A 19,339-nucleotide genomic window follows, 5' to 3' on the forward strand; every position below is an offset into this window, starting at 1 on the left:
TGAGTGATGATTAGTACCAAGCTTTGTCGTGAGCCTTCTTTATAAAGACTCTTCTTTAATTGTTAAAATTTGACAACAAAGATTTTGTAGCCATTTATGTAAAATATAAAATAAAGTGGGCATTTAAAAACTTGATTCAAGTCAGAGCTATCGAAATGATTTGTATTGACAAATAGTTCTCATTGTGTTTTTCTTACACTTTGCCATACACACTGTTCTTTTCATCTCACTTTTCTTCATCTAGCAATCTGACATTAGTAGTTAAGCCACGGCTTATTTAGTAATTCCTTGACATATTTTGCTGTGTACGGTATTTTTTTTTATTAAGTTAAGGCTTGCAGTTATACTCATGTGTATTCCCAGTACCATAAGCATTTCTGTAACTTATCTATAGTAGATCCTTACATTATGAAGGCCTTGGTAGTTGATGGACACTTTCCTCTTTCTCTCTGGTCCCTCTGATCTCTTTTGTGTGTTGAACGAACTCGGAATGAGTCTGTAGGCTTTGCGAGAAATAAATGATAAGAGATTTAATTCAAGGGTCTTGGAGTTTGCAAACTGGGAACACAGCTAGGCAAAATTCCAGGAATGTTCCAAAGAAGAAAGAAAAGTTACAAGTTCTGATAGTTAAAAGTACATTCTTGATAATTATCATTTCTGCATTTTTAGCCCTAGATTGTCCAAGGTGGTTATCAGTCAGATGTCAGGCAGTCAGGATGATGGGTATCAGGAGGTCTGGTCACGTTCCAGTGATCTGGATGTCAGATAGATGTACATGTGAGTCCTTCAGGGAATCATTGGAAGGTTACCCGGAAGTCAGATGTATGTATATCCTGGCATTCATGCAGGACTGGAAAGTTCAAACAATTTAAGTTCCCAAGCTAGTTAGAACAAGAATGGAGTCTTTCCTCATGTTGTAACCTACATAATGTTAATAACTTTAGCAGTTTGGTTCAAAGGACTCTTTTATATATTTCTTGTCTTTTCTCTTTCCTCATATGTTTGCTTTCTATTGGGCACTAAGGACAAAGAAACATAAAGAATATATACTTACCCTCAGGAAGCGTAACACCTAGAACATTTTTCAGCCATTTCGTGAGATTAGAAAGCATTTTCTTTCACTTTTAGCATGGTGTTTTGTAATTACCATTTAATATATGCTTCTAGCTCATTGCATGCTAACAAGCCCTCTCTAATATAGTCCAATAATGGAGTCTTACTATCTTAGAATTTATACAGCAGGTAAAGGATAAGGTGGATGCTATCCAAAGGTCACACCTTCCTTGGTTTTAATGCCCATTGGTTTTGGGGAATTAATATGGTATGCTTTAGAAAGCATAGAATTTGGGAAGTGTAAGATCTCTCCTGGTTGGAGTAGTACAGGTCTTAGATTCTGGGCAAGGTAAATTATTTAAGTTTTCAGAGCTTCAGCCCTGATAGCTTTGAGTGAGAATTTAAGAAAATATTTAATAATTTTGAAATGGTAAAACATCTTACCAGCACTATTGCTATCACTGTAAATGTATATCAAAGCTACTTGTAAATAGTAAAACATCTCTATTGTTATTATTGTTTTGGAAAGTGGATAACCCATATATTACAAGGGGCTGAAAAAACCACATTAGGGGCTTACACAGAGTGTGATGGGGAAGAAGGGAAGGTAAAAGGCACCAGGAAGGATGGAGTATTTGCCCACCTTTCAGAAATATATGGTTTCAACAATTGAGTTCCTGTTGTATATAAGATATGGTGTGTGGAATACTTGGCAGTATTCACAGAGGGTACAGTCTCCTTTAGTACACTATTTTAAGTAAGGTGGATAAATCGTATTTATGGATAGCTGAATGAAAGGTGAAATAGGGAAAGCACAGCAGGGGAGTCACAGCTTATAGCGGGAAGTGTAAAGGAGATTAAGGAAGGCTTTTGGAGGAAATGGAGTCGTGAGAGAGATGTTGAAAGAGAGCATGGGAGAAGAGTATAACTCAAGAAGGGGGAATAACAATGTAAACAGAGGTACAAGAGACTGGATGGTTTGTTAGTGGTAATAACCAGTAGCCCAGCTAGGTGTGAGTCTTGGTAGATGTGGTTAGATATGTAGGATATGCCTTTTTGACGATTCTGGACATTTTCTTAATGTGTCTTTGTCTAGTGCATTGTCACCTCTTTCAAGTCCCGTTTCCATTAATTCCTTTGAGTAGCGTTCCCCGTGCACTCAAGCAGATCTGACTGTGTCTTTATTTGCTGTCTCTGTGCAGTGTGGTTCAGTGGGGATTCTGGAGCCAGGTTCCCTGGGTTGAAATTCCAGCTCTGTTGTTTACTAGCTTGCGCAGCCTTGGTGAAGTTATTTAACCTCTGTGCCTCAGTTTCTTCATCTCTAAAGTGGGAGTGATGATATCTAATTTGTATGGCTGTTGTGAATATTAATGGTTTAATTTACATTAAGTGGATGGAAAAGTATCAGGCACATAGTAAGTACTATCTGTGGGGATGGTGTTATTAACCTCTAGAGGCGACTTTACCAATTGATCTATGATAGGATTTACTTACATGGCTCATGTCACAACTGGGTTCTGTCTTTTTGGAGGGAAGGTTATATCCTGTTTTTACTTCGAATTCCCGTTGCCTCGTACTGTCTGCCTTCTGCATGGAATGTGTGAAGGTGATAATTCTACATGAAGTCTCTGTGAGTCTTGCTTAAATCTAATCCCAGAGCAACGAGATTTCAAGAAGGACTGCTTTATACCAGTGGACTGGCTGGTTGTGCTTGTTCTGACATAAATATAGCTCACTTCCATAGCTCACATTGTAAAAGTAATTCTATTAGCAATTCTGACATAACAGATAGACTCCAGCTCTTAAGTCTGTGTATAAAGGAGAGCTATAATTAAAATTTACTGCTTTGTATTTCTCTAATGAAATGGAGTTTTAGTGTTTCATTAGCATCATATAAACATGTGTGCTACAGGTTAACCCTTTGATATAAAAACATTGCAGACTAAAGCCCAGTTTCATTTTTTCCAAGTTATAATGTGAATACATATGAACACATCTTATGTTTACATTGCAGATTAGGCAAATGCAAAGGATGTAGTGTGAGTGGTACTTGTAGCATTTTTACTGTGTACAGTCTTGCTCTCTAGTAAATGTTATTCCTTCACCTTCACCATAGAATGGGGCCATGGTGGTTCGGACGGGGATAGTTCTCGTGTTTGTCCTCAATTTCTAATAATTGTGTAGAAATAGGGAGAAAGAGACACGTTTACTTAAACTAGATTTCTTGCTTGTGATGACTTAGTCACTTGATCTTTTTTTTTTTGCATTTAAGATAAAATGTTGATTCTATCATTACACAATTTGATACTTTAATATTCAACAACAAACTTTAAAAAACTTAAGTTTTAAATTCAAGGTCTATATAATCACATATGATTCGATTTTATTTGAATGGTTTTAGAACCAGTACATTGATTTTGTACATATGATCAATGCTTAGAAACTTTAGATTTAGGAAATAGTTGCTCCATGTGGTTTTTAAGCCAATTGAAGGTGTTGGGTTTTCCAGGTCAGAATCTCACACAGTAGGAGCCAAGATTAAAAGCATGAGCTGGATCCCTCATTTTGCAGCTTGGTCAGTATTACTGCCGGAAAATATTATAAGTTATTTACCTTGATAATATTTTTTTATCTCATCAAATTTGTTTTGCTTTTTTTTTTTTAAAAGAAAATGAGAAAAACTAAAGGTAAATCAAGAAAGAAAATACTTTGAAGTTGAAAAGAAATTGTATTTTGAACTTTCCTTTTATTTTTGGAATTATCATCCATATTTTCTTACATAATCCTTTCTCATTATGCCTTTGATAGGACTGTGGAGAGATCATTCATGCATTCTTGAACCCATCCAGGACTGAAATAGACACCCACCTCTTACATAGAAATATTGACTAATCAGATTGTCTCTGTTACAAGGTGATTGTAGTGCACCAAGAGAGAATTAGAAACTGCTATCAATGGACTGTTTTCTTGATCACTTTCCCCTTGAAGCCATTTATCTAAGGTCTAATAGCTGCCATCTTCATTTCTGAAATTTTACCTTGCCCTTTTTTTTTTTCTGAGGTGTTGGACATGGAAATAACCAAAATGTTTTAAGTGCTTAACTGTGTGTAACTGTTCTAAATACTTCATCTATTAACTCATTTATTTACCTCTCATAATAACCCGGAGAGCCCTGGCCGGTTTGGCTCAGTGGATAGAGCATCGGCCTGTGGAATGAGGGTCCCGGGTTCGATTCCAGTCAAGGGCATGTACCTTGGTTGCGGGCACATTCCCGGTGGAGGGTGTGCAGGAGGCAGCTGATGTTTCTCTCTCATCAATGTTTCTGACTCTCTATCCCTCTCCCTTCCTCTCTGTAAAAAAAAAGAAAATCAATAAAATATATTAAAAAAAAAATAACCCGGAGAGATGGTTTCTGTTCCCTTGAACAGATGAGGACACCGAAGTACAGAGAGGTTATGACACTTGCCCACAGTCATGCCACTGATTGGTAGAAGCAGGAAGCTAACCTGGGTAATCTGCCACTAGAGCTCGTACTCTCAATCACTTGCCTATATTGACAAGGATCGCTCACAAAGTGGGCTACTGTGTTCTTATTTGGAGATGGGAATTACTATAGTGCATTCTCGGATGTTTTGAGATCTCTGTGAAAGGACAAAGCAGCTTGCTTTTCTTGGTCAAGGAATAAGGCTTAGGAAGCAAAGAACAGTCTAGGAAGAAATGGGCAGTCATTGGGGTTTGTTAGTTAGCAGTGCCCTAGGACAAAGCTTAAAGGGAAACTCAGAGGAGCCTGTGGGGGGAGGAGAGAGAAGAAGGACATCTGCTACGGGGTTCCTTAGCATCCTGATCCAATCATGTAACTTCCTCCCCCTTCTCAAGTCTGCTGTGTAGGAATTCCATTTGTGACTTCAAATCCAGTTTAGCATAAGGCCTTTATATTGTACATAGAAAAATAGAGGGATGTTATATAGAACTAGAGGCCTGATGCACGAAATTTGTGAAAGGGGCTTGGCCCTCGCAGCTTCAGCTTTGTCTGGAAGGTTGTCCGGTCTAATTAGCACATTATGCTTTTATTATTATAGATGCTTTTCCCAAGTCTTGGGAGAGTGCCCACATACAGCTTGGCTTACAGGCATCCTACAAGTCTGCTTTCTTTCTTTGTCTTCTCATAACGTCTGATACAGGTGTTATGACTTCTCTACCCTTAGCCAGAGGTGTGCGCTGTCAGATTAATGCATGTGTTTGCACAGTGCCCTTCTCTCTGGAAGGCCAGTTAACATTTCCACTTTTATGGGCTGGATTTGAATTATAATAATGGAAGTCTTTTGTTGAGTTGCCTCATAAGTACCAGGCACATCCTCATTTAGTCTTTATAACAACCCCGTGGGCTAAGTATTAATTCTCTGTTGTATAGATAAGAAAAATGGGTCTCAGGAAGGATGAGTGATTGTTCAAGGCTTCACCGCTAATTGGTGAAGTCTAGTTCTGATGAAGCCTTTGTTTTTCTCCTTGACTGATAATTCACTTAGGAGGCTCTCCCTTCATCTTTCATCCTGACAGTAGAAAGCAGAGCCATTCTTAGGTTGATAGACTTTTCTAATCTCTTACATTGAAAGAACCTCTCAAGTAGAATGTGAGCTGGTCCCAAAATTTGACCCCTCTTGTGGAAAGAGGTGTTAATCTACAAGTGTCATCCTCTTTCAGAGCATGATTTATTTTCTCAAACAAGATTTTAAAAACAAAAACAAAAAAGCCCAGTCTCTTGTGTGTGTGTTTATATTTGTTGTTGTTGTTTTTTATAAGCCTCTCTGAGACTCGAGGCCCCGGTCTTCAGAATTGTTCGTGGTGTGAGGGTGTTGGTGAGTTCTTGGATCACATTGGCGCAGAAAGTGACCTTCATATTTGGAGACCTATTCATGTATGAGTGCTTACTTTGATAGGTACTGAGGCTCGGAGTTTCATGAATGGTGATTACCATAGTAAGTCATGGGGCCATGTGTAGGTGTGGGGCCATAATGGTTCTCTTAAAGAAAAAAAAAAATCTGACACTTGTTAAAAGGGTAAGGAAGACTTTATTCAGGACTGTTGTTATAGATACCAAGTGTCACAGTAGGGGAGAGAGAACAGGTTCAACTCCAGCAGGTTGCGGGGGCGGGGTGTTGTGGGTGGAAAATTACTAAGAGGAGGTATCAAGGACAGGAGGATTCTTAGTGAAGGCAGGCCAAGAACTTATTCATCAAAGGTGGGAGATGAGGAATTTGATCAGATATCAGATATCCAGGCTACGGGTTCTCTCTAAATTGACTTGGCAAGATTCCTATTAAAATAGGGCTAACTAAGTAGGCCCAGCGAAGAAGGGGAGCTAAGATAGAGGCCTAGTCAAGAAGAGGGCTCAGAGGAGCCTGAGTGAAGATTGAGGAAAGAGAGAGTCTTTGTCAGGCCATAGTGATGAATTAAATGTGAGGGTTCAGGTATTGGACTTGAACTATTCAATGAAGTGTAGAGTGAATTTCTGAAAAATGTTTTCCCACTGTTGCGAACTTCAGAGGTGGGACCTTTAAGGCTTCTGTGATGCTGCACTGTCAGATTGATTTATTTTAAATTTTATTTAACAAACTTAAACAGTGCTTAAGTGCCAGGCTCTGTTCTAAACCTTTTGCAAATATTAACTTAATCCTTAAAACAACTCTCTGAGGTGGCTGTACCGTTGCCATTCACTTTTTACAGATGAGAAACAGGCCCACAGGAGTCAGATAACTTGTCCAAGGTCATGTCAGTGGTGGGACTTGGATTTCAACCCAGGCAGCCTGGCTCCAGAGGCTGCGTTCCTATTCGGTCTGTTAGGTTGCATCCCAGGCTTTTCCTCCGAGGGATTTACTTCTCATTATTCTGGACTTTTCTTTATTCTCTTCAGGAATACAGAATAATTCCTCTTCTGGATATAGCCACACTCTGGACTCTGTTCAGCTTGAAGTCATAAAGAGTATGTTTAGTTGGAGGTCTCCTGTAAATCACAAGATTATTTGTAAATAACCTTTCAGGTGACCTTTCACCTTAGAAGAAGATCAAAACCAGTAGTTTATTGGTAAAAATATATTCCCTACCTGCTTCACAGTTTGTGTAGAATAACATCAATGACTCTTTCTAATCAAAGGTCGGCTGCCTTTTTCTTTTTTCCCCCACCAGCAACCTCAGTAGCATTCTTTTTTTTTTTTAAATATATTTTATTGATTTTTTACAGAGAGGAAGAGAGAGGGATAGAGAGTTAGAAACATCCATGAGAGAGAAACATCGATCAGCTGCCTCTTGCACACCCCCTACTGGGGATGTGCCCGCAACCAAGGTACATGCCCTTGACCAGAATCGAACCTGGGACCCTTGAGTCTGCAGGCCGACGCTCTATCCACTGAGCCAAACCGGTCTCGGCCTCAGTAGCATTCTTTATTTTTTTTAAAATACCGTATTTTCCAGTGTATAAGACGACTGGGCATATAATATTTTCCTGGGTTAAAAAGTCGTTTTATATGCCGGAAAATACAGTAGTCCAATATATCTAATCCATTATATCTAATCCCATCAATATAGTCCAATATACCGTATTTTCTGGCGTATAAAACGACTTTTTAACCCAGGAATATCTTATACGCCCAGTCGTCTTATACGCCGGAAAGTACGGTAAATGCTCCATTTATAGGGAATGAATGGTAATTCTTTGATAAAGGTTTTGGGAAGTTGGCTTCCTGATAATACATGACTGGCACCAAAACTTTCTTAAAGGGGCAGATCCCCTTTGAGCAGAGCAGATCCAGTTCCTAAAATATTTCTTTAGTAGTCTCTTTAAATTCTGCTTGCATTTGTCAAGCTGGTATTTTAAAATGCTCTGGTTAATATAGTATTAACATCAAAGTTATGTGTGGAAAGGAGTATTCCATGGTATCTTCAATTTATGACTTTTAAACTTTTAATTACAGATCTGTCTATGGCAGTACAGAAATTTTCCCAGTCACTGCAAGACTTCCAATTTGAATGTATTGGTGATGCTGAAACAGATGATGAAATTAGTATTGGTGAGTACTACTTTTCTTTAATATCCTAAGTAATAATTTTTCTGAATTTTTATTTCATTTTATTGTTGACAGTATTATAGATGTCCCCCAATTCTCTTCTCCCCCCCACTGTGTCTCCCTTCTCCTAGCCCCTACCCCACTCCAGGCTTTCACCACACTATTGTCTGTGTCTATTGCTTATGCATATATGTATATGTGTTCTTTAATTAATCTCTTCCCTTATCTCCTCCCCCCAACTCCCTCCCCTACCTCCCCTTAATTTCCTAAATAATAATTTTAAAAGTCCTACTTACCATACTGATTTAATTGAAATCAAACAGATTCACACACTCAAATATTAAACATGTAAACTATTCTGACTTTGATAAAGGTAAAGGGCAATTTTGGGGAACCCTAATCAGTTAGTATACGCCAGATATTCAAGGCCAATCTGAGCGTGGGAATCCTAATCAGGATGTTGAAGGCCAAGTTGCCATAGGCAGGTGCAAGGACTGGATACACTGAGCAAGCGTGCCCTTCTGTAACCCAAAATTGATGTCACTATTTGGCAAGAAGCCTCTTTTGCCTAAGTTAGTATAAAGTGTGTTACTGACCAGCCAGTGAGAGGCTGCTATTATGTGAGGCTGTTTTACTAGGAGGGCTGCTGTATTAGCAGTCCTTGCTTTACTGGACTGCTTTGTCTAATGGCTCCATAGTAGCAATGGCTACTTGGACTGCAATAAAGACTCTCTTATATGCCTACGACTTCTTACGTCTTCTCCGTCCGATACCTGGTGTCCAAGGAGGCCCAGTTCCTGGCAGGGGCACTGAGGCCCAACAGCTGGCGTAGTGGAGCAGGATTCAAGGAGTGAGTACTCCAACAATTGGCGCAGCGAACAGGGTCAAGGAGAAACTCACTCCCCAACAGTATTAGACATTGTTTTAAAACTGAGCTCTGTGGTTTCTTCCATAAGGAAATTACTTAATCTTTCTATGATTCAGCTCTGCCCTTTGCAAAGATGTGGATAACAATGCCCATCTCTGCCTCAAAGTCAATCATCCATTCAAACTAATACATATTGGGTGTCTCTTATTAAATAGACAGGGTACTGGTTTAAAGATTTCTTTTTTAACTTAATACAGATTTCTCTTTTAGTATGAGAATATAGGGGAAAGAATCAGTCATGATGTATTACACCAGTATTATTACAGGACACAGAACATTACTGAGGATCAGGTGACTTGAGCCCTAATCCAACTTTGCCACAGTAATTTAGCAATCTGATCCTGGGGAAGGCATGCCCCTTCCTGAATCACATGGTTTCATTTCCCACAGAGTGAATAGGTTGGGTTATGTGATCTCTGAATTTTTTTCTGTATCTGAGTTTACTGTTTGGAGATCAGATTCAAGTAGCATTCTTTCTCCCACATTTTAACAAACCCTACTTGTCAGTTTGTAGACGAGGGGTCCATTTGTAGGCTAGATTAGAGACATGGCCACATAGTCAGAAGACTGGACAAAATGTGTGTACATTTTAGAGAATAATACCAAGTGTAGTCATCGTCCAGGTATAAAAATAGAGTATTACATGTACCTGGAACAGCGACTTCCAAGCTTTTATGTGTGTATAAAACACGAGGAGATCTTATTAAATGCAGATTCTGATTCAAAAGGTCTCAGGTTGAATGTGTGGCTCTGCATTTCCATCAGACTTGAAAGTGATGCCGACGCTGCTGGTGCATGGACCACACGTTGAGTAGCAGAGATTTATGATCCCTGACATGCCTTTCCACAGTCACATTCCTCTCTTTCCTCTGCCATTTCTTCTGTAGTTTTCCCAGGTACATGCATTTTAAAATAATATGTTTTTATTATGTTTTAAACCTAAGTAGCAAGTCCCAGCCTAGGACAGGGCAATGTCATGTCCACGAAAGAAAGGCTTTCCGGAGAAGATCAGCTGATGGAGTGTCTGATTCATTGTGTGACTTTAGCTGCTTACATTCAGGAGAGTTTCTCCTGGAGAAGTCACTGGGCAGAGTGCAGAGTCCGTAGACAAGCCCTCTCTGCACGTGGGGCTGGCATGATGCATACATCGTCACGGTCACGTTGGCAGTCTTTCAGAGGAGCTGTGCCAGGCACCCACTTTCTTAGCTGAGTGTTAGTGACTCTGAGGGGGTGTGGAGGTGGCTGGGCCCTTGGAATCAGAGATGGCTTCTTCTGCTCTCAGGTCTCTAAGGAGAGGTGGCTGAGCCATGCCTGCGCTTGGCTGAGGGGTACTCGGGAGCCTCTAGGAAGAAGGGAGAGGATCGAAAGGGAAAGGACATCAGTGATCATACACCACTGACATTTGGAGCAATAGTTGTCATTTCATGTGCCACTTCTTGACACTTGTCCTAAATGTCTATCCCCCAATGCAGGCATTGTAACATACACCTAACCAGAAAAAAAGCCTAGATTATATTACTAAAATATTAACATATTAGCATTATTATGTAGAAAAAAGAAAGAATACCCCTATACTCACATAACTACAATTATTTTGACTTAGAAATGATACCTATAAATTCCAAGAAGGCAGAGAGTTCAGATCTCTTTTATTTTTAAAGAAAGAACAAAAAAAACATTTTAGCTTTAGCTCCTGACCTAGGGCCTGACTCAGAGTAGCCCCTCTGTTAAATTGTTTAATAAATGACAATTTTCCTTATAAAACTTAATTTTTTCACTTATGTGTATGCTTTTTAATAGCATTATATATATAATTTAGAAATTATACATATGTATATATATGTTTGTTTTTTCTTTATAAAGAGGATTATAGTAATTACTTCTGAGTTTTTGTAGATACAATTTTTAATAATTTCGTTGCTTTAAAATATTCCATCAGATTCATATACTTGAATTTATGAAGTCTCTAGAGTACATTCACGCTGACTGTAGTTGGTCTTTTACTTGCTATTAGCAGTATAGTAAACAGTTCTAATTTCCATTGTGCTTCTTACTTAAAACACCTTCTTGAAGGCACACTAGTGACCGCAGAGGCAGGTTTTCAGTCACCATGCCATGTGACCTTCCTGGCAGATGTCAAGTGATTTCCTCAGGTTGTGGTGGATTTGATATCTCCATATTGGTTTGTTTGTCTCTTTCCACTTTGGCTAACGGGATATTGTCGTGGCTCTTGCAGATTAGATTGAAGGGTGGGAATTGATCAGTAGGTAAAGGCTTATTATATGCAACAAATATTAAATTTAATTCTAATGCTTAGAGGGCTTTGAGGAGTTAGACCAAGGTGAATACTATATAGGAGTAGGTGTAATATTGTTTGCTACTTTTATATCAGGAGACTTTTTTAGTTCCTGTTGCAGAGTGTCTGACTTAAATGCCTATGTTTTGTTAGGAAAACCTAACTTAGAATAAAAATATTTATAAACATAAATTATTTCTGAAACAACTAATGTAAAAATATAGATATGTTCCTATATCCTCTCCATCTAACACTTTTTCTCCTTTTACTGAGTCCCAAGTGCAGTCTGAACAGTTAAAAAAAAAAAAGAGGAACGATGTATAGAATAAAGAAATAGTAGACTTTCAGTAATCATCCCTAACATGACGGCTTATGTACCAAGGACAGGCATCCAGGAATGTATCGCTGGGACTGATTGGTAAGGCTGGCGTGGGTGGAGTGCAAGAACCGTCCGGTCCTCACCCGCTTTGTCACGCTCAGTTCTACGTGGGAAAGGACAGAGCGTTAGTTGTCTTTAAAATAGCTTGTTGAAGCCCCGGTTTCAGCTTCTTTATTCCTCTGATTTAATAAAAGAGGAATGAAGTAGGGACAGCTGCGGCTCTTAGCTTTTTGTAATAGCCACAGCCCTCCCCGCCAGAGTAGTCTTGAGACTTAACCAAGGACGTAATCACTAAATCTGATGATTTACCAGAAACGCTCATTTTTTATAAGTGAGCAATATCAGTAGCAAAATAACTCATAAAATCAGGACGTTTGCAGACTTTCTGTAAGTTATGGTGGTGGGAATGGATGGGAGGGCATTAGGAAGGTGAGTGAGATGTCTGCTTTCCATGTGCTTACAGTGGGATAGGGTGGGAAACAGGTTTTGAACAAAGTAAGGAAAAGAAGGTGCTGTTTCTATATCAGCATAATTACCTAATTAGTGGAAGCTGTTCAGGACATTTTTGTAGACTGGTAGGCCTGTGTCTGGCCTGTAAATTGGCCCCACTCTTCAGCTGCCCCCTCCTGCTCCCACCTCTCTGGCCTGTGCTTGCTGGCTTTTTGGTTTGTTTGTTTTGGTATCAGTGAGACGGTGTTGGCATGGAAGGAAGCAAAATGGGAATAGTGGTCTGGGACGCAGTGGGGAATTCCTGTGGCTCAGAGAGCAGGTTAGTTGTTTCCAGAATTAAAGTCCCAAGCAGGGCAGCATCACACACTCTCCTTTTAGCATCTTCCTTTCCATTCAAAAGCAGCCAGAGGTCATTGCTCCTCCCTTTTCTGAGGATGAATGAGCTGCAGGTGAGCTTTTGATGGCGCCCTTTTATCTGCCCACCGCAGAGCTGGCCTGGTGGGAAGCAGCCTTTTGAGTCCATCCAACTTCACTTCCCACGGCTGCTCTAACGGCCCACTTTTTGTACTGCTTTAGTGTTTTGAACTGAGTAAAGACACTAAGTTAGGAGTAGGCTAGGAGTTGAGCAGCTGGACACTTGGGGCTTGGAAATTTGTGGTGGAGGGGAGGGGAGAGATCATAAAGAATGCAAAGATTCAGTCCTCCTCAAATAATTATATGGACAGACTAGGTACAGAATGTACCATACTTTAACTATAGTTGCACAGTGATATGTATGTAAATACAGAAAGACAGTACTCACTGCTTCAGTCCTAGTACATGTACCTACATGGACATCAGTTGCCAAAGTGAGTCAGTGCCTAGCCTGTGAAAACCTTACTAGAAAGAAATCAAAGGCTCTCTCCACACAAAATAAAATACTGTTCCTTTGAAAACAGTTTACCCTGGTTCATTTAAACAAGTAGACGCTCAAAGATATTACTGTGACTCAGCATAGGAGACAGGTTGTTTTGCTATGTTAATTTAGCACATGAGAGTATCCTATATAACAGGGGTCCTCAAACTTTTTAAACAGGGGACCAGTTCACTGTCCCTCAGACCATTGGAGGGCCGGACTATAGTTGAAAAAAAACTATGAACAAATTCCTATGCACACTGCACATATCTTATCTTGAAGTAAAAAAACAAAACGGCAAAAACACCCACATGTGGCCCGCGGGCCGTAGTTTGAGGACGCCTGCTATATAATAAAGAGGTAATATGCAAATTGACTGTCACACCTTACAAGATGGCTGCCTACGACCAGGCCGGCAGGGGGGTTAGTGAGGGATGACCAAACGACTGAACAAGCTGGCTGTGTGGGGTGACCAGGCCGGCAGGGGGGTCATGAGGGGCGACCAGGTCGGCAGGGGGGCAGTTGGGGGTAACCAGGCCGGTGGGGGGTGCAGTTGGGGGCAACCAGGTCAGCAGGGGGGCAGTTGGGGGCGATTAGGCTGGCAAGGGGGGCAGTGAGGGTCAACTAGGCCAGTCAGGGGGGCAGTTGGGGGCGACCAGGCCGACAGTGGGGCAGTTAGGAGTGACCAGGCCACGCGGGAGGGGACAGTTGGGGGCAACCTGGCCGGCGGCGGGGGGCAGTTAGGGGTGATCAGGCCAGCATGCAGAGGCGGTGAAGGGTGATCAGGTCAGCAGGGTGGGGGCAGTTAGGGACGACCAGGTAGGCAGGCAGGTGAGCGGTTAGGAGCCAGCGGTCCAGGATTGTGAGAGGGATGTCCGACTGCCGGTATAGGTATATCCCCCTAGGGGTCCTGGATTGGAGAGGGTGCAGGCTGGGATGAGAACCCCCCACCCCATGCACGAATTTCGTGCACCGGGCCTCTAGTAGTATAATAAAAAGCTATAAATCATAGTATATTACTTCAGGATTTATGTCCACACCAAAGGTGAGGTATGCAAGTTACTGTATTTTGTTCCTGTATTTAGTACCTATAACTTGAAATCACTTTAAACCAAAGCCTTTAAAGATGTCTGGATTTTAAAAATATCAGATATTGTTAGTCAAGCTGAACTGGTACCCATAAGAATACTAGTATTAGTCATTGATAAGAGGCAAAGCTTGCTCATTCTATGTAATCTTGGAGATCATTGGAAAGTCCAGCTGCAATTGTGTGTAAACAGCTCGTGTAGCAGCCCTTGTTAATTCTCATGCAAGTCTTGGACAACGTGAACCTTGCACTCAAGAGATTAAACATTTACCAAGAAGGAGAGTCTGTTTGCTAGTAAATATTTTAGGTGGGGACTTCATTCCTTCAGACACACCTAAACAGAAAATTCCTGTGGTAGAGACAGACAACATACAACCACTTGTCAACTAAGGTTATGGCTCCCAACACTGAGTGGAGAAATGAGGCCATCAGTTAGGTAATTTAAATCAAAATATGTTTTGTAATAATTGCCCAGGTATTTTTGACATAACGAATGTATTCTTCAGGTATTTGCTTTGTTTGAATACAGATATAGAAATACTGATGATTGGTACTTAAGAGTTCTCGAAGTGATGAGCATATTACATCCTAAAAAACACTTTTATGCCTTGGCTGGTGTTGCTGCTCAGTTATTAAAGTGTCGGCCCACTGGTCAAGGGCACATACCTGGGTGGTTGCAGATTCGTGGTTGGGTGCATGTTGGAGGCAACCAGTTGATGTCTCTTTTTCTCTCTCTTTCTTTCTCTCTTTCCCTCCCTCCTTCCCTTCCACTTTCCCTAAAATCAATGCAAAAAAATATCCTCCAGTGAGGATACACACACACACACACACACACACACACACACACACACACACACAAATAGAAAACCCCCCACCAGTTTTATATGGAAATCTATGTACAAATTGTATGTGTGCAGATTGATAGAAAGTCGAACCCAGTCCAAGTTTTGAATCCTACTGCATTATCTGGAATGTGCCATACATTTTGGATTCTTTTCTGTTCTGTCTTTAGGAGAATATGTTGAAAGGTGACACTACAAGAGATAAATTTTTAATAGTTACATTTTAATCACCGGGCCTTTATTGTTTGTTTTTGAGCTAGTAGAGCTTTGCCCAGCTGCAAATATTTGTTGTTGATCACCTCTCTGAGGCTGGGTGTGCGTTAGTGTGATACAGTGGTAAAGGGACTTCACCCTGAGCCGGAAATCAACATGTGATATTGACAGAAGCCTGGAGTGATCAGGGATGCTTGCTCAGAGGGTGTGAAGTGGGGACATTTTTTAAGGGAGGGGTTGGAAAATTTTCCTTCGTTTTCTGTGTTAGAGAAATTACTGTGGGAAAATGCTAAATCTTATGCCACATAATTCCGTTCACTTTGAGGATGCATCTGTGAGGTACAACGGAAAGGTGTTGTTTGATCCAGTTTTCCAAGTTATAAATTAGGAATATAGTCTGGGACGGGAAGTATGGCAGTTTGCTTTGTGTGTTTTTAAGGGATTTGTAGTATAAAAACACTTTTTGTATCAGGTTAAAAAAAACCAAAACTGGTATATTTATAAACCCAGGAAATATACTTAGAAGATCATAAGTGAATTTAGCTAAAAAAGAGCCTATTTTATTCAATTTAAACTAATAAAATTCAACTATCAACTACTAAGCTATTAAATTATTAAAAGCTTCTGTAAAGATTTTCTTCAAAATTTAGCTATGAACTACACATACTCATCCATACCGATTACTACTAATCATTGTCTGACGCTATTGTGATGCGTTAGATGGAGCCTGGCCACCGAGCTCTTCTTAGGCATTTTTGGGGGGGAAAGTTTGCAAGCCAAAAACCATTACCATTACTAACCACGACTGAAGTCTTCAAAAAGAGACCTGTGATTTTTATTAAATTCTAGGGAACATATTACCTTCTCACAGGCTGAATCAAAAGAAAATCCATCAGTTATTACAGATCCTCATTACAACCCACGGTTATATAAATCAGGAAGTCCTCTTAAAGTGGAACCTTCCCAAATGCCTAGGTTGTTTATACAAATAACATTTTCTTTTGAACTCTGTAGAGGAAGCATGCTTTATTTTTAACGACTCTCAGTTGGATAATTGAAATATTGTTTTCCATTTCTTTACCACCCTTATTTTTGCACCCACACAGAAACCACCCACAACTGAGGATTCGAACAGCTGGGGAGGTTGTGTATTTCAGGTGGAGCTCTTCTCTTAAAAAACATGCCACTTACGAGATGTTTTCATTATATTAGCTCTGTATTTTAAAGAACATAACTTGATTTAATTTGAAGTCCAAAGGCTTAGATTTTTTCATTTCCGGCTCTGAAAAACAATATGAGTCTTATGCCACTAGCCACATGTCTCAAAGAAAAAAACTGTCTTAACTTACTAACATACAATAATCCCTGAAACCCATTTATTTATTTTTGCGATTTGTTCTGGTGAACAAAAAATAGTTTGGTCTTTTTCATAGAGAACTCAGTCTCTTATCTCCTCCAGCAAATTTTATGCTCTTTGAGGTTAGAAAGTTTCACTCCCATTTCTATTCCTGTGTAATACTTTAGAGCTTTGCTTGTAGCAGAGGCTTAGTAAATAGTTGTTGTATAAAAAAGGTCCCCCTGCAAAACCTAGGGAACCTTTATATAGAAACAAAGCACCTTAATGTACATAAATATTCAAGGTAGACCAGCACCTTAATGTACATAAATATTCAAGGTAGACCAGGCATAGGTGTGTGAGTGGGAAGATGAGGGAAGGCCACTCTGAGGAAGAGGTTGTTTAAATCGGTCATGGAGAAGTGGTCCGTGAAGAGGGAATAGGAACATTCCAGACATAGGGAAGGGATGAATGCAGGCTTTGAGGAGGAAAGGAGAAAGCCAAGGGGAAAATGGCAAGTGTGAGCAGGTATACAAGACCTAGTAGGCCAAGTTAGGGATGTGGAGTTTTAACCTAAAGGCAATGAGAAGACATTGCTGGCATTAATCAGAGAAGTGACATTGTATTTGCATTTTAAAAAGGTTAATCTGACTGCCTCATGGAAGACTTAAGAACACTGCTCCAGATGAGCTTTCCTTAAAATGTTTTACTTGGCCATTTCTTTATGTTTGTGCTCAGGAGGAAATGGGGCCTGGCTAGTCTGACTTTATAATGTAACCTATGGATACCTGTGCTGGTTTTAATGCACTTGCATTGAACAACAGAATCTCAGTTGGAGTACATCTCTTCTATTGGATGTATGAATAGAATGGCCTTCGTAAAACTGGAATCTTGTGATTGGCTTGTAATTTCAAGCCTAAGCCATGACACACTCTTGACATTTTTGTCATAATTTTTGGCATAGTAACAGGAACATGTTTTTATTGCCTATTGGTCAACATCAGACACCAAAAAGGAGAAGTGGTGGCCTGTGTGGTATTAGGTGCCTAGTTTGAACTTTTGTCGGTAATGTCCTAGTTTGCTTAGCGGAATTTCTCCACCCATGTGGAAGATCATGTAAATTTAGCATCTGCTTTGAAAATAGCTTTTGAAGCTGGCGTTAGGCCACAGTGAAAGTGTTTTTTATATCTTGCTATTTGGGAGCTGCATTTCTTCTGGGATAATTCTCATACTTTGTGTACAGGTGGGGATGAGGAGTGGCTCAGGTTATTGTTTGTTTTGTTTTGTTTCTTTTGAATTATTAGAAAGTACTACTTCTGCTTAGTATGTTAAGAGTAGAGACCTTGGAGAACATGGGAGCTCACTGTCATTTTGCTTTAGACACAGGTGAATCGATTTTCTAAAGTCACACCAGTAGGAGAAACCTGTTCGCCTGGCTCTTCGGTCCTGAACTTGGAGCTTACTTGTTCGTTCATTCAATAAAGCTGTATCAAGTACCTGTGGTTTGTCAGACACCATTTTGGGTACTGACACATCCGTGTGCAAAACAGAAGAAAAAAAAAATCCCCACCCTAATGGGTTTGCATTTGTTTGAGGAGTTAGATGATAAAATATTTAAGTTTATTATATGTTAAGTTAGATTGTGATAAATGTTTATAGAGAAACAAAAAGAAGGGACATTTTAAAATTTTTTCTTCAGTATTTCTTCCATATACAGATGTCATTTTAAGATAGTGGTATTACTGCAAAGTGCTTATAATTGGAACCTTGATTTATCCTTTATTCCCTGTGTAATCGATCAAATTTACTTGACCATGTAAACATTGACCCTTTTTCTGTATTGAAACCATTTGATATAAAAGACATAAAAATAGTCAAAACTTCTCAGGCCTGCCGGCTGTAACAGCCCTAGATTTTTTCCTGAAGTCTTTAGGATGTTGAAGCATTTCTCCGGTTCTGTATTTAACCACTGCTTCCCTCTGCTCCAGACCATTGCACTTCTTCCTTTGCTTGGGCATAGTTAGCCTGACTATTCGCTTGAACATTCATTGTCTTGATTTGTGCAATATCAAAGAAAGCTAAGGTGTAACATCCTCTTAGCTGGAGTACAAAGATTGAGACCTAGAGCATAATCATAGAGAGCTTTGCCATGTAGTGTAAAGTTTTATGCGCATGCTCTCGGGAGACGCTCAAGGCTTTTTATTGAAGTTGCTCTTTAGGAGGTTTATTCTGGCATCAGTATGTGTGACGAATTACAGCGCGGAAATGTTTGCCAGTTCAGAGTGAGTTAGAGATTGCCTTCATCACCACATCTTTTATGAACCAAGAGAGAACATTTTTGAATGTGAATGAAATAATAAAAGTACAGTTTCACTTTTGACATAAAATGTTTGGATCAGAAAGGCAATAGTCCTAGAAACTGTGTCTGAAATAAGTGAGTTAGGACGCAGGGAATGGACATTCAGGGCTTAATGGAAAGCTTATTGGCCAAAGGCAAGGACCAGCATATGAGCAATGAAGAGAGACTACGGGATGGGAGGCCGAATACAGAGGGAGAAGTTGGAAAGAAACAAGAGTTGAATAACAGGCCTAAAAAAAAGGAAAAAGAGGAGCTTGCCTTGGATAGTTATCTAGGAATATGTGCCTGGGAGAAAAAAGGCGAATTCCAAGTAATTTCTCTGTTAGAGACAAAATTCAGGATAGTTGTTGTGGGCTGTGGAGAGAACTTAAGGGTTATTCTTGATTCTTCTTGATTCTTGAGATTCAGATAATATATTATTTCCTCCATTATCACAAGGG

At 40.0% G+C, this 19,339-nt stretch overlaps 1 protein-coding gene across 1 annotated transcript in view; it reads left to right on the top strand.

The window, feature by feature from the left end:
• ARHGAP42 (Rho GTPase activating protein 42) overlaps positions 1-19,339 on the top strand; it is a 251,835-nt gene that overhangs the window by 58,464 nt on the left and 174,032 nt on the right. The window contains exon 2 of the mRNA XM_079787754.1: positions 8,022-8,117. Coding sequence (XP_079643880.1) covers positions 8,022-8,117 — 96 coding nt within the window. The remainder of the gene's footprint in view (positions 1-8,021; positions 8,118-19,339) is intronic.

The sequence above is a fragment of the Cnephaeus nilssonii genome, assembly GCF_951640355.1.
Source record: "Cnephaeus nilssonii genome assembly, chromosome: 13".
Classification (NCBI taxonomy): domain Eukaryota; kingdom Metazoa; phylum Chordata; class Mammalia; order Chiroptera; family Vespertilionidae; genus Cnephaeus; species Cnephaeus nilssonii.